Source organism: Eretmochelys imbricata, chromosome 4 (assembly GCF_965152235.1).
Source record: "Eretmochelys imbricata isolate rEreImb1 chromosome 4, rEreImb1.hap1, whole genome shotgun sequence".
In the NCBI taxonomy this organism is placed as follows: Eukaryota; Metazoa; Chordata; order Testudines; family Cheloniidae; genus Eretmochelys; species Eretmochelys imbricata.
Window position 1 is genome coordinate 56,753,482 of NC_135575.1, and position 13,909 is coordinate 56,767,390.

Below are 13,909 nucleotides of genomic sequence, written 5' to 3' on the forward strand. Positions count from 1 at the left end.
CTAGACAGCACTTCATAAGCAGGAACCGCGCTCCTGTTGACGAAGCTAGCACCCCTCGCTGGGAGTGGTTTTATTTTGTGGCTGGGAGAGCTCTCTCTCGCGATAAGGAGCAACCAGGCCCTTATACAAAAACCAGCTGTAGTCAGCAAGCAACAGGGCTGGGCAGGGCAAGGGGGAGAATGCACAAGGGGCAGTTTGCCCCAGGCCCCGTGTTTGAAAGGGGGGGTCCCCCAACCTGTGGAACAACATCAGGCAGGGTGCGCTGGGCCGCAGGGTGCGCTGGACCCCAGGGTGCGAGGAGCACTGCAAGCTGGGGCGTCGGGCGCTGCACCGCTCTAGCCAAGGTGCGCGCTGGGTGCAGGAGGCCAGGTGAAACCGGCCCCTCTCAGCCCTGGGGCCAGGATAGGAAGCTGCACAGACCCATCACTCAAGGGCGATGCTTACAAGCAGGGAGCCGCCTGGGAGAGGACGGGTGGAGAGTCCCAGGGGCCAGGCGCTTCAGAAGGATGGAGGCGCCCCCTCAGTTGAAGGTTTTGCTCTGGGCCCCTAACGCTTTGCGCGGCCCTGCTCAGCGGTCTGGCAAAACGCGCAAACCAGCCGGCAAATAAACAGAGGCAGCCGTGATTTTAACAGTATTTTTTTTTTTAAATAACGTAACGGCTGTTGGGGGCCTGACCCCCGCCTGCACGACGCGTGGGACTGGCCCTAGCGCGCCGCTTCGCGAGCCCGTCCTATAGCAAACGCGTGCCGCCGCCGCCAGCACCCTCCCCCGGGCCCTGCGCCTGACCTAACCCCTTTATTCCATTCCCCGCGCACTCCACCCCCCAGCTGTGACGCTCCATGGGGGCGGGGCTCCATCATCAGGCTCTGCCTCGCCGCTCCTTTTACACCCCCCTATACGTGGGGGAGGGGGAGAAGCAGTGACGCAATAAGCCTGCGGTTGTCCCGACCTAAATCCTCGCGCGAGCGCAGCCCCGCCCCCTTTTTCGTAGGAGACTCGTAGTAGTAGGAGCACCTCGTGGGTTGGCGGGGGTGCGGGAGTTGCCCAACTGGGGAAGTGTTGGCTGCGCAGGTCCGTTCGCTCCCTGCTAGAGTTCTCGCGAGATCTGGAAGCCGGCTGGGTTGGTTCCTGGTTGGTGGGGAGCGCGCTGAGAAAGCCGGGGCGGCAGCAGTGACGGGGGGCCTCAGCGCGGAGTCTGTGAGCGGCGCCCCCCCACCCCCTCCAGCAGCTGTGTGAAGGGTCGCTCCTCCTCCCCGCCCAACCGGCACAGCGGGAGCGGGGTCCCGGCCCGGCATTGTCTGCGGGGCGGGCGCACCGGGATCATGTCCGCCGGGCAGCAGGAGCCGCCGCCCGATGAGACCCTGCCCCCCGCCAGCACCGCGCCTCCCGCAACCACTAACAACGGCAGCGAGGCCGCGGGGGCACCACCCCCCGCCGCGGGCGACGCTGACATGGAGGTGAGGACCCCCGTCCCCGAGGAATAGGAGTGTGAGCGAGGAGAGACCGCCCTGGGCTGTGGTGCCCCGATTCTCACTCCGGGGTTCTCCTGCTCCGGCCCCAGCGGTCCCCTCCGGACACTCGGTGCCCCTCTGCCCTCCACTTGGGGAGAAGGGGCCCGGGGCGGGGATGAGCCGGGCAGAGTCCCCCCCGGTCTGTTCGTAGCGCCACGCGGTAGCCGGTGCCCGAGCCCCTTTCTACCCGCCGCCCGTCGCGCCGTGCCACGAGGGTTGGGTGCGGGAGCCGCGTGGGGCAGAGACAATAGAGCGGGCGGGCGGATGAGGAGCCCTCAGCGGCGTGTGTGAGGAGGCGCAGAGCGGCAGCGGAGATGCCTCCCTCGCTGACCGCCTACCCCGCACAGCGTGTGCGCGTCGCCTTCCTCCCCTGGGTTCAGCAATGAATGGGGTGGGGGGTCAGGAAACGGGCGTTGCGTCTCCTTGTGTGCAGGGGCTGTGGGAGTCTCTCGAGTTACCAAGGGGCTGGGAAGCGGGTAGCTGTTGTGCGGCATAAAGAGCAGCTGTTACAAATGCTTCGAGCAGAAAGTAGAGTCTCCTCCCTCTCAACTTCCCTTCAGCGTTGTTGCTCTTTTTCTGTTCATTGCCCGGCCTGTCAGTTCGGTGGGCGCTGTGTACATCAATCCATTCAAACAGGAGGTCCCCTCCCCCTCGCTCATTGTTGGTGTACTACAAACTTCTAGAAAGATGAGAACACCAAGAAATATCGACGGGATGCACTTTGACTAACTGACGATTTTAAAAAATTAATCTGAAATATGGATTTTGAAGGCACACTGAAATCCTCCCACGTTAACAGTTGAATTCATTCGTCCTCTCTTCCAAAGTGAGCATCCCAACAAAGACTTATGTTTAGCTATGTTTTCTCTTTAAATTATGGAAAAATTGAGTACATTTAGCAATGTTTTATAAATCAGTGGCATTTTCTGTAATCTGAAATGTCTTATTTTGGCAATGCGTGCCTAATCCAGAAATTTCCAGGGTTTAGGAAAACCTGGGATTTGAACGAATGCCTAGAGATAATTGTTTTGAAACAGCATTTGTTTCTTTAGCCATACATGGACACCAGTTTGTTTTTTTTATTGCTGAACATTTCATGTTTTGTATCATTCTTTATAGTCAACCTACGTAATCTGACTAGTTTGCAAATTACATATTTTTAAGTAGCTTCTTTAGATGAACAAATCACTAAAGCATTGGTGTAATAAATACTATTTAAACCTACAAAAGTAAGGCAACGCAGAGTTAGGGCTGTTTAAAAAAAAAAAGTAAAAGCTAAGTGGGAAGCTGTTAAACAAGGATTTTTGATGTATGTGGTTTTTGTCTTTTGTATAGTTATAGTTCTATTAAGAAGAAACCAGACTACTTTGGATGTTTGTTTAAAATTATTTCTTGACACCTACTATATTTGGTATTTCTTTTTTTAACTGGATTGGAAAGTTTCCTGATGAAGATTTATAAGTGCTCTGCCTCCTTCCTCTAGAATATTGGTTTACGTTGATTCAGAACGAAAGGCCTTTAGCTGTTGTTACCAGATTTGCTCTTTTCCCCCCCTGAGGTTGCTTAACTAGCCAAAAAGGCAATCAGATCCCAGCCATAAACTCACTTCCTTCATCCTATATGAAGAGCTACTAGGGTCTTGTCTGCGCTAGCATTTTTTTTAATCTCCCACCATTGCACCACTACTGATGTAACTCTTCTATTAGTAACAATGGTGAAAAAGCTAGGGTAGACCAGCTGCTGGTGTTCTAAGGGTCAGAGGAGATATGGTGATAAAAATGTTGGTGGGCAGGGAATCTTGTTGCTATCAGTGGTAGGAGACTTGAAGGAAAAATGCTAATGTAGACACATCCTAGGAAGCCATGAAGAACAATGACACTTCTTTGGATAGAAAGTATAGCTTCCATTTTGGGAAACATGCCATAATTAGGTAATTTTCATCTGAGAATTTTTGTTCATGTGGTTCCTTCTTATACAGAGGAGGCCAGCAACATATAATGAAATAAATGTTCAAAAGAGGAAAAAAGAACAGCTGATTTATTTACAAAACTTCAAGCATTACGTGAATTCAAACTTGGTTGAAGAAGTGTCTAATGGTGTCTTGACTATTTTATGAACTCCTGGTTTCAAAATCTTATTGGCATGTTAAGAGGAAAATGCTTGTCCTAAATTCAGTCTACAGTTGCTGCCCATTCATTGTCTTTTTAAAGTTGTACAATGTAATCATTTGTGTGTATATAGATTTATGTGAATAACTTGTCAAAAGTGTCTGTCTCCTGTGCAGGGTTCACAACAGTTCTCCTTGTCTCTTAGCAAAAAGCAGGAGAGGGTTTCAAGTAGACCCTGGCTAGATGGGCAGCACAGTCTGGTATAGAAAAGGTTGAGAACTACTGCCTTAGTGCAGTGAATTTTCCACCTCTTTTCTGTTGGATCCTTCCCTCTTTACTGGCAAATTAAAATTCTGCTTTTACACTTTCATATCCCCTTTTGATAAGTCTTGCCTTGGCATAGTACTTACTATGTCTCCTTTTTATGTCTCTCTTCTTTCTTTTCCATCCTTTGCTTTGTGCATGTTCCTGCCTGTTCTGTTTTGATATTACTTGTCCATTACCCACTGGCCACTAGGTACTGAAGTGAGGTAAATAACTTTTTGCATAGGCCATCTATTCTAAACAGATGGTGGATGGTAATTGTCTGTAGATATCTCATTCTCTTCCCCAACCTCCTTCAGAACATATGTTGTAAAATGCTCCCTCAGGACAGTTGCATGGGGGAGGATCATGCCAGTAGTATTTCCACTTCCACTACACATTGCCTCTGTTCCTAGCACCAGAAGCAGAGTGAAACTTGTAAATTGTTAATGGAGATGCATTTGTGTGATGGGGTTATGGCGATGAAACAGAGTACTTTATTGCCAGAGGGGAGAATGGGATTTTTATTTATTCCCTATCTGAAAGGGTAGACAAAGAAAATACCTTCGCGTTCCAGCCCCCCCCTTTCCAAAAAGGGAAATGTGTGTGGGGTAGAATCAAATTACTGAATGGAGACTTGTTTTTCTGTCCCAAATCTAATCATCAGTGATAATTAGTTGGTTTGGTAGGCAAAAGAAAATCAAATAGCACCTCCTTATTAATTTACCACCCTGCCACTAGGTCAAAACTAAAATTAAAACAGTGCAATTCTTGGTAAGTAAAATTGATCTTGGTTTGAATGTATCAAGGAATTGAGATAGAGGTTTCATCCTCTGGGTAAATGGTAATATGAATAAAATAAGATTTCTGCGCAAGGCTGGATATCTTTATAAAGGAGAGTTCAATTTGTATTTAATTTTTTTCCCTCCTAGGAAGCTTTTGATGATGCATCACCAGGAAAACAAAAAGAAATCCAGGAACCAGATCCTACATATGAAGAGAAAATGGTTTGTAATTTTGAGCACATGTGCAATATGGTACAAATAGCCACTATTGATGTAATTGCTTTTTATAGAAAAGTTAATTTCTTGCTTTTATTTGAGACGTCTTAACTTGTTTCCTGGTACTCTGACTAAGCATTTCTGCAGAAATCCTCATTTTGAGATTTGTAGGCTGCTTCCTCTTCATATTTTGTCCTCTACTTCTCCCTTATTTTCCCACACACCTTGACATGGTACAAGCTTCTGCAATTTTTAGTGGTCTAAATGAAGTGAGATGTCCTAGGATTTTGGGGGTACTGTTTACAAGGAGTGGTGTAATGTGAAGATCTGCCTTGTGACACATTGTTCAGAACTTGATTCTTTCCACTTGTGTTGGGAGTGGAATGGTGGTGATGTATTGAGCTTCTGGAGGGAGGGAACACTTCGCATATGTTATACATCCTCTGGCTAGTTCAGAGCTGTGTCTATAGACTCTTGAGGCAGTTGTGCCTGGTCGTGCAAAGGACTCAGGCCACCTTAAGAGAAGTTGAGAAATAATCATTCACCCTCTGAAACAGGAACTTGTATCTGGTCTGAGGGAGCCCATCAGTATCTTAAATCAAAACCCCATAGAATTACTCCATAACTTTCTTAAAATATAGGGTCAGATAAAGTCTAATGACCACGGCCTTTATTTTCCTGCTCTAGGAAAAAAGTTTACTATCTGACATTTTTTACTACAAATGCTATAGCCCTATACCAGTTGTCCCCAAACTGTGGGGTGCCACACCCCTAGAGTGGTGTGGAGGAACTTTGGGGGGGCAGGGCTGGGCCAGCCCGCATGGGGGGTGGGGAGGGAGTGCCACCCAGCCCTGCTCCCAGCTGTGTTGCAGCCTCAGCACTTGGCTGTGGCTTCACACTCTCCTGCAACCCTCAGCCCTTGGCTGCAGCTTTGCTCCCTGCTCCAGCCCTGCCCCCTGACGGGAGCGGGAACATAAAAAGTTTGGAGACCACTGCCCTATACAGTAAAAGAGAGGTAGTTGTAGTGTGAGGGAAGAACAAAAAGCTATGCACCAGAAGGCTCTGTGTTGGTGCTGAAAGTTCTCTGAAGTTGTATTAATTACCAGTCAAAATAGATTTGAGATGGGAAGGCTTCAAAGTAGGTAGAGTCTTCTGAAGTAGCATGATTTAGTGGACTAGCGTACTAGACTGGGAGGCAGGAAATTCTGAGTTCTAATCCTGACTCTGAGTCATAGTGTGACCTTGGGTTGGTGACTTAATCCAGGGCTTGCAAAATGTACTAGGCATCAGAACCTGATATAGAAGAACTGAGGTGTAGGGGCAATACCGCTGTGAAGACCTGCCCTCTCTTTTCCCCCCCGCTTTAAAAGGGGATGTCACTGGCTGCTTTAAGAGGGGATATCACTAGCATTCATAACAAGTTAATGGATGATCTTCTGTCAAACTCTGGCTGGTATGTAGGGAATGAGGCCATCCACCACCCTATCTACTCTCCTGTCAAAATTTCCTTTTTTACATCCTTCCTATTAATAACTCAAGTACCTGTGTCTGCTTATAGCTTTACTAAGCTGCGGAAGCGTGAAACTGAAGTGGATGTTCTCAGTTCACTGCTTCCCTTGTGGTACTGAATTATTAACATTGAAAATTAAGGATCTTTGTCAGTTTAATACTGCTGTTTCCTGCCAAAATTATGGACAGCGGTTGCACTAAGACTTTGTGAGTCTGCACACTGACAACACTACATTGGTTTACTTACAAAAAGGTTGTCTTTGCCCTACTGGTGCTTCACCATAATAAACCAGACTTCTCATATACAGGGGTTTCTTCAGTCTTGGACATAGCAATTTGTATTTTGGAGCTTCCTGGTCTCAAAGTTAGATTTCAGTCTTATTCAGGTGTCCTCTGTGACCTTGGCCTAGACTTATTCTGGGATATTTGATGGGCTCTCGTTTGATGGGCTCAAATCCATTTCACAGCCATTAACTTTTGTAGCTACCTATTTTAAAGAATAGAATTTGAATCATTCTAAGCCATTCATTGTAAATAGATTCTAAATTTTTATAATATGAGCATATTGTAATGTCTCACTTGCTCAAGTGACTTGTTTTTCATTATATCAACAGCAAACAGACAGAGCAAACAGATTTGAGTATCTGTTAAAGCAGACTGAGCTGTTTGCTCATTTCATTCAGCCTGCTGCTCAAAAGACTCCAACTTCACCTTTGAAAATGAAACCAGGACGTCCACGAATAAAAAAGGATGAGAAACAGAATCTGCTGTCAGTTGGCGAGTAAGTAATACCTCTTCTTCTAGTTATGCCTGCAGTATGTTTCTGTATTTTTTTGCAGATTAGGAGCTTCCTTTAAAAGATGAGTGATGCTGGAGGGTATTTTGCTTTATCTTCTCAAAATTGCTGATGTTTTGGCTTTGTTTTTTAGACACCCATACAGCATTATAAAATGGAGAGTCATTTTGCAAAATAACCACGGCTGTTTATAAATTGAACTTTGGTCAGAATCCAAATAATTTTTGCGGTGATGAAGTGAATGAAGAAAGAAGGTGGTGGTGGGGAATAAATTTAACGTCTCTTGGGGAATCCACGTGTACTGAATTTTGTAGGGGAACCAAAATGCTAACAAGAAATATATTTTGTTTTTGCTTTTATTGCCGTTTATAAAGTTGTAGATATTTTTCTAACTCCTGAAAGAGAGCTCTAGAGCAGTTGCCTCTGAGAAGCTTTGCAGAAGCTTAGAAACTGCCTGTTAAAAGTACAACCTCCCTGTTAGAGGATAATGTTAGCATCCTTCCTATAGTCTTTGCATTTTTGCCCTTCTCCAAGCATTTTGCTCCCTACCCTTGTATTGGAGCCCTGGTAGTAACAGAAGGAGAGAGAATATTTCTTCTACACATAGGTAAATGCAGCTGGAAGTCGAGCTGTCAGCACAGCACTAAATACTCCAATCAACATAAATCAGCAAACATAGTGACACAAAACAGTAGATGAGCATGTAAGACCATGCTGTGGAAAGAGTAATTGTCCACAGCATGGTCTTACAAAGCATATTGCAAATGTTTATAAGAAATCAGTCTGCAAGTTTCTTCAGACCTCTCTTGTTTACCTTTATCAAGAATGGTATCAAGATTTTATTATGGAGCAGTCTGGTGTCTTCTCAATCTAGTTTGAAATTTGTTTTATATTTTACTTTTGATCTTTTAGCTATCGACATCGTAGAACAGAACAGGAAGAAGATGAGGAGCTATTGACAGAAAGCTCCAAGGCAACTAATGTATGCACTCGATTTGAAGATTCTCCATCATGTATGGTTTGCTCTTTCATTCTTTGTTCTTGGTAAAATCTCAGTGGACCCTACAATTCTTCTATTTCTAGTATTCTTGCATTCCTGAGAAGCGTGTCTTTCCTGCAAGATCCCCATAATCTAGAACAGTGATTCAGAAATCTTTTTTTCTGAATACCCAATTGAAGAAAATTATTGATGCCCGTGGCCCAGTGGAGCTAGGGGTATGTGTGGGTGGCGCGGGGGGTGCTCAGTGCTAGGGCAGAGGGTTGGGGTGTGGGCTTACTTTGGGCGGCTTCCGGTCAGCGGTGCAGCGGGGATGCTAAAGCAGGTTTCCTGCCTGTCCCGCCACTGCGGATTATGCTGCGCCCCGGAAGCAGCCAGCAGCAGGTCCGGATCATAGCTGGAGGTGTGCAAGCAGCTCCATGTGGCTCTCGCCCTCAGGCACCGCCCGCCCTCTCAGCTCCCGGCCAGTGGGAGTGTGACGCCAATGCTTGGGGTGAGGGGCAGTGCACAGAGCCCCATAGCCGCCTCCCATGGAGGAGGAGCCGGACCTGCTGCTGGCCGCTTCTAGGGCGCAGCGTCAGAACAGGTAGGAACTAGCCTGCCTTAGCCAGGCAGCACCACCGACGGGACTTTTAACAGCCCAGTCGACAGTGCTGACCGGAGCTGCTGCGACCCAGTGCCTTACATTCTGCGACCCAGTACTGGGTCGTGACCCGCAGTTTGGAAACCACTGAGTTTATGGAAAACTGTAAATTTGCAAATGTTTGGATTTTGGATATTCGTGAATCTGTTTGAGGATCTGGCAGTTTAAATTTTTAACTTGCTATGTGGCTGGAAATTTACTTTTTTAAGATGAGTTTTGATTCTGCAAAAAAAAATAATTTATGCTGAAGATGTGATACCTGTGCTTCAGTAGGGAATTTTTGCACTGTGTAATTTCAATAACTTTTGCTATGAACAGCAGATGCAGGACTTTCTTCTCTGCAGCTGGGGGTAGAAAAGTAGGACTCTACTCTCTCCTTCCTGCGTCCTCACCAGAGTATTTCCATTAACAGCAGTGCTGCCTGCAAGTAGCTTTCCTTGGTAGCATAGTGAAGTTTACTGTAATGTAGTTTGACTCCTATTCAAAAGATTCAGAGCAGCAGCTGGAGTGATTTTACTGTGAAAGACACATACTGGTACAGTACTTGCCAGTGGTGGGGTTTTATTTTTCAGATTATGCATACTACGTATTTAGCACCAGTCTAATCTATCTTCCAGTACAATTTAATCTAACTGATTGATTGATCTTAAATTTTGAGGAGAGATAATATACTTTAACCTGATATTGCTTGGTGGTTACAGCTTGGGTTTGAGATTCGAATTAAGATTATTACATTAGAATTTTACCACGTCTAGTGATGTTGAGGGAAACACGCTCCTTATGTTTTCACTCTTCAGGCTCAGAGACGTGTATTAAGAAATGCCACAGCCTCTGCTGGCAATGTCCTAATTACTCTCTGGAAAGTATTACTGTCACATTCTCCTACCTTTAGATAAGAAATACTGTCAGTTAGCAATAAGGGAATGCTGTGATGGCTTCAAATATATTTTTACAAATCTTTTAATCTGTTTTTGCATGTCCTCACTTTTAGATGTAAAATGGGGTAAACTACGTGATTATCAGGTCCGAGGGTTGAACTGGCTCATCTCTTTGTATGAGAATGGCATCAATGGTATCCTGGCAGATGAAATGGTAAGTGCTGCTAATTATTGTTGAGACTGTATGGGGAGAGAAGACATGAAGTGTAATCAAATTTTGGTCTAGTTAATTTTTTTAAAAAAGCTGTTTATATTATAAAATGCAAGATGTTACTTGTTATGATATGCTTTGAATGATTTTTTTTTGTAAAGTGTGGTTAATTCATACCACAACATTTTTGTTAAAACTACATGCATGACATTACTGCAACAGCTGTCAACTATGGAACAGCTTCCTTCGTGAAATGGAATCACTTGGATGTGCTTATCTACCTCAAGGAAATCCAAACCCAGAAAAAGTTTGTTTTATGGAACAAACGGCCCTTCATAATATTTTAAAGCTGCAACTGTTTTGAGTGGTATTCAGAAAGTTCTCATGGTAAGGAGCATTTAAGGTGCAAAAAGAATGGCAGCTGCAGGGAACCAGATGGAAGCCATTTTCCTCGGGCCCCAGTCACTATAGAACCCTAATAGAGTGAGAGAAAAACCCCCACTCCCTCTCTAGTCGTCATTGCTGTAGAGAACAATTTGTGGGACACTTAGTGTTGTGAGTAGGGTTAGCTGACTTGATTGCAAAAATGCCTGTTTCCTCTAGATTAGCACTTCCCCTAATGGGAACTGTAGCAATAGGACATTTCATAGGGTGCTACCTGGTGTGCTGCACTGTCTGGCTTGATAAGGTCAAGGGTTTTTCTATACCAAATGATAGAAGTACAATTCTAACTGGTTTCAGAGTAGTAGCCATGTTAGTCTGTATTTGCAAAAAGAAAAGGAGTACTTGTGGCACCTTAGCGACTAACAAATTTATTTGAGCGTAAGCATAAACTTTTTATTTCACTGTGTGCTTTAAAAATAAAGTAGTTGTCTGTCAGTTCAATGTATCTTGAGGATCTCTGTTTGTTGGGATTTCTTATTTTTACTAGTTTTGTTTTCACCTGCCTTTTTAAAGTTTACCACTGAGTTGCTAAGGACATTTTTTTTTTTAAGAGAGCCTTTCCCCACTAATAATAGAAATAAATTTTAACCTCTTAACAGGGTCTTGGAAAGACACTGCAAACGATTTCTCTTCTTGGGTACATGAAACACTACAGAAATATTCCTGGCCCTCACATGGTATTAGTTCCCAAATCCACTTTACACAACTGGATGAATGAGTTCAAGAGATGGGTACCAACACTCCGAGCAGTTTGTTTGATAGGTGACAAAGACCAAAGAGTAAGTATGAGACACTATTGCATATTCATATTTTTCTTCTCCCCTGCCCCAAAGTGTTTATATATGGTAGACCCAACATATAAACTTGCCACCTTGTTATGTTTTCTAATCAACAAGTAGCTGCTGTAGATTGTTCAGGAGGAAGACTAATGCTTCCAGAAGTAGATGCCACAGAATTTTCAACTTAGGCTCAGATGTGCTCTGTATTAGATACTAGATGACACCCCTTTTTTTTGCAAGCAAACAAAAATTGACAAATGAACATATAAAAGTATACAAATCTATTCAGTAACTTGGACTTTTGTTGGTCAATATAAGACCTAAAAGGGATGCTATTATTTGAAATCAACTTAAAAAAAGAAAAGTAATTTCAAGCACTCCCTGTCCTCTTTAATTTCCTCATTGAACAAGGGTGATTGGTTTGCTGCTCTTGATTTGAAGGGTGCCTACTTCTGCATAGACATCCATCCTACACACAGAAGATTCTGGAGATTCACTGTAGGTCAGGACTACTACCAAACCAGAGTGCTCCTCTTCGTCCATGCAACATCGCTATGGGTGTTCACAAAGATGATACTGGCAGCCCACTTCGGCTGCCTGGGCTCATCAGTTTCCCCTACCTCTGACTGGTTACTAATGGGAAAATCTAAAGAGGTGCAGATAGCAAACTGCTCCCTACTCACTCTTGCACTCATGGGGACCTTGAGCAAATGTAGAAAAGTCTATTTTAGTTCCCCCAAGGACTATAGACTTTATTGTGGCAACCCTGGACTGTATTAGTGCCACGCTTACCTACCTCAGGACAGATTCCAGTTCATAAGAATCTCATCACTCCACCTCAGCTGCATGCGCAGATGTCTGTTCATGCCTGCCTCCTCCTCTTAGGTCATATGGCTTCATGTACTTGTGACACCCTTCACAAGACTTTGCCTTTGATGTCTGCAGGGTTCGATGCAGATAGTTTACATACTGAGTAAACAGTTTGGACAAATTAGCCTTGCCACCCCACAGAGTGCAAGTTTCCCTCTTCTGGTGGGAGAACAAGGAAGTAGTGTGTATATGTGGTTCCCTTTGACCCTCCTCCACCTACAGAGAGATTGATCACAGCTACTTCCTTACAAAGGATGGGAAGCTCAATGTGAATATGTAGCACAAAGTATATGGACCCCCTCCCGCCAAATTCCAGTTGCACAGAAATCTCCTGGAGCTGTGGGTAGTCCATGAAGCCTGCAAGTGGTTCATACCATTTATTGTAACCTTGCATGTCCAAGTCACGTCTGAAATGGCAAGTGTTCTGCATCAATAAACAAGGAGTAAGGTCTCCCCCTTTCTTTGTATAGAAGAAGTCACGCTTTGGAGCTGGTGTATTTTCTCTTGGCAGAGCACCTCTCAGAGATACATAAGAAGTTAGGAGATAACCTCAAGAGGCACTTCTCCAGGGACCGGCGAATGGGAGCTACATAATTCAGTGGTTCATAACGTATTTCAACAATGGGGGCCCCTATCTTGGAACCTCTCTGTGTGTCAGGAGAACAAGAAATGCCCAATCTACTGTTCTGGGGGGACTCAAGGTTAGGGATCCTGAGGAGACTCTTTTCTACTACCATTGTTGGGACAACTAACATTCACACTATGCCTTCACACCTTTTCCACTCTTACCCTGAGCCCTCAGAAAGATCAAGCAAGTGGGAGCCTTGGTGATGCTTATTGTCCCAGATGGCCCAGACCATTCTGGTTTCCTGACATTCCAAATGTCAGCATGTCCATGCATCCGTATCCAGCTGTTCCTGGACCTATTGACCCAGCACAAAGACATCCCAGTCCAACTTTCCTTCACCTAACAGCCTGGTATTTGGATGGGCAAGAAACCTAGAAACAACATGCTCAGAAGAGCATATCTTTAGTAATAGGAAGGCGTCAAACAGGAATGTGCTATATTTCAAAGTAGAAATGATTTTCTGTCTGGTGTCAATACTTTCAGGTAACACCAGAAGATTCCGACATTCCTGTCACCTGAAAATATCTCCTGTCCTCAAAGACTTCAGGTGTTTCTCTTTGCTATCTCTGTGTGCACATAGCAGGTATCAGCATCTGTTCCCTTTGGTTGACAAACACTCTATCCTTACCCATCCTGTGACAGGTACATTGTTAGAACTTTTCCCCTGATATTGAAATCTATCCCGACTTGGGACCTCAGTCTAGTCCTATCAGCATTAATGAAGATTCTGTTTGAACCCTTAGACATATGTTCCTTAGCTCACCTATTGATTTGTGGAGGCTATCACTACAGCCAGAAGAGTGGGTGAGCTGGGAGCCCTTGTGGTTAATCTGTTTTACACAGCCTTCCATAGGGACAGTGTGTCTCTGAGATTATACCCGAATTTCACCCCAAGATGATCTCAGAATTAATTTACCAGTCTTCTTCCTAAAGCTGTATGTCACCAATGAGGATAGGAAGCTTTGCTCTCTGGATGTCGGTTGAGCGTTGACACTACCTGCAAAGGTCTAAATCCTTTAGGAAATTATCTAGATTATTTGTATCCTTTGCAGAATGTGAAGCTATCTCATCCCAAAGACTGTCCGATTGAATTTCAGGTTGCATGTTGCTCTGTTATGAGTTAACAGCAATTCCTCCCCTAAAGAGTGTGAGGGCCCACTCACTTAAAGCTCAGTCTGCATCAATAGCGGCAGTTTGAGAAGTCCCTCTCCTGGAAATCCTTAAAGCGGC

At 44.8% G+C, this 13,909-nt stretch overlaps 1 protein-coding gene across 1 annotated transcript in view; it reads left to right on the forward strand.

Annotated features, from left to right (window-relative positions):
- Window positions 1-1,113: 1,113 nt before the first annotated feature.
- SMARCA5 (SNF2 related chromatin remodeling ATPase 5) overlaps window positions 1,114-13,909 on the forward strand; it is a 44,301-nt gene continuing 31,505 nt past the window's right edge. The window contains exons 1-6 of the mRNA XM_077815301.1: window positions 1,114-1,458; window positions 4,856-4,930; window positions 7,048-7,214; window positions 8,142-8,242; window positions 9,861-9,961; window positions 11,002-11,181. Coding sequence (XP_077671427.1) covers window positions 1,324-1,458; window positions 4,856-4,930; window positions 7,048-7,214; window positions 8,142-8,242; window positions 9,861-9,961; window positions 11,002-11,181 — 759 coding nt within the window. The 5' untranslated portion in view covers window positions 1,114-1,323. The remainder of the gene's footprint in view (window positions 1,459-4,855; window positions 4,931-7,047; window positions 7,215-8,141; window positions 8,243-9,860; window positions 9,962-11,001; window positions 11,182-13,909) is intronic.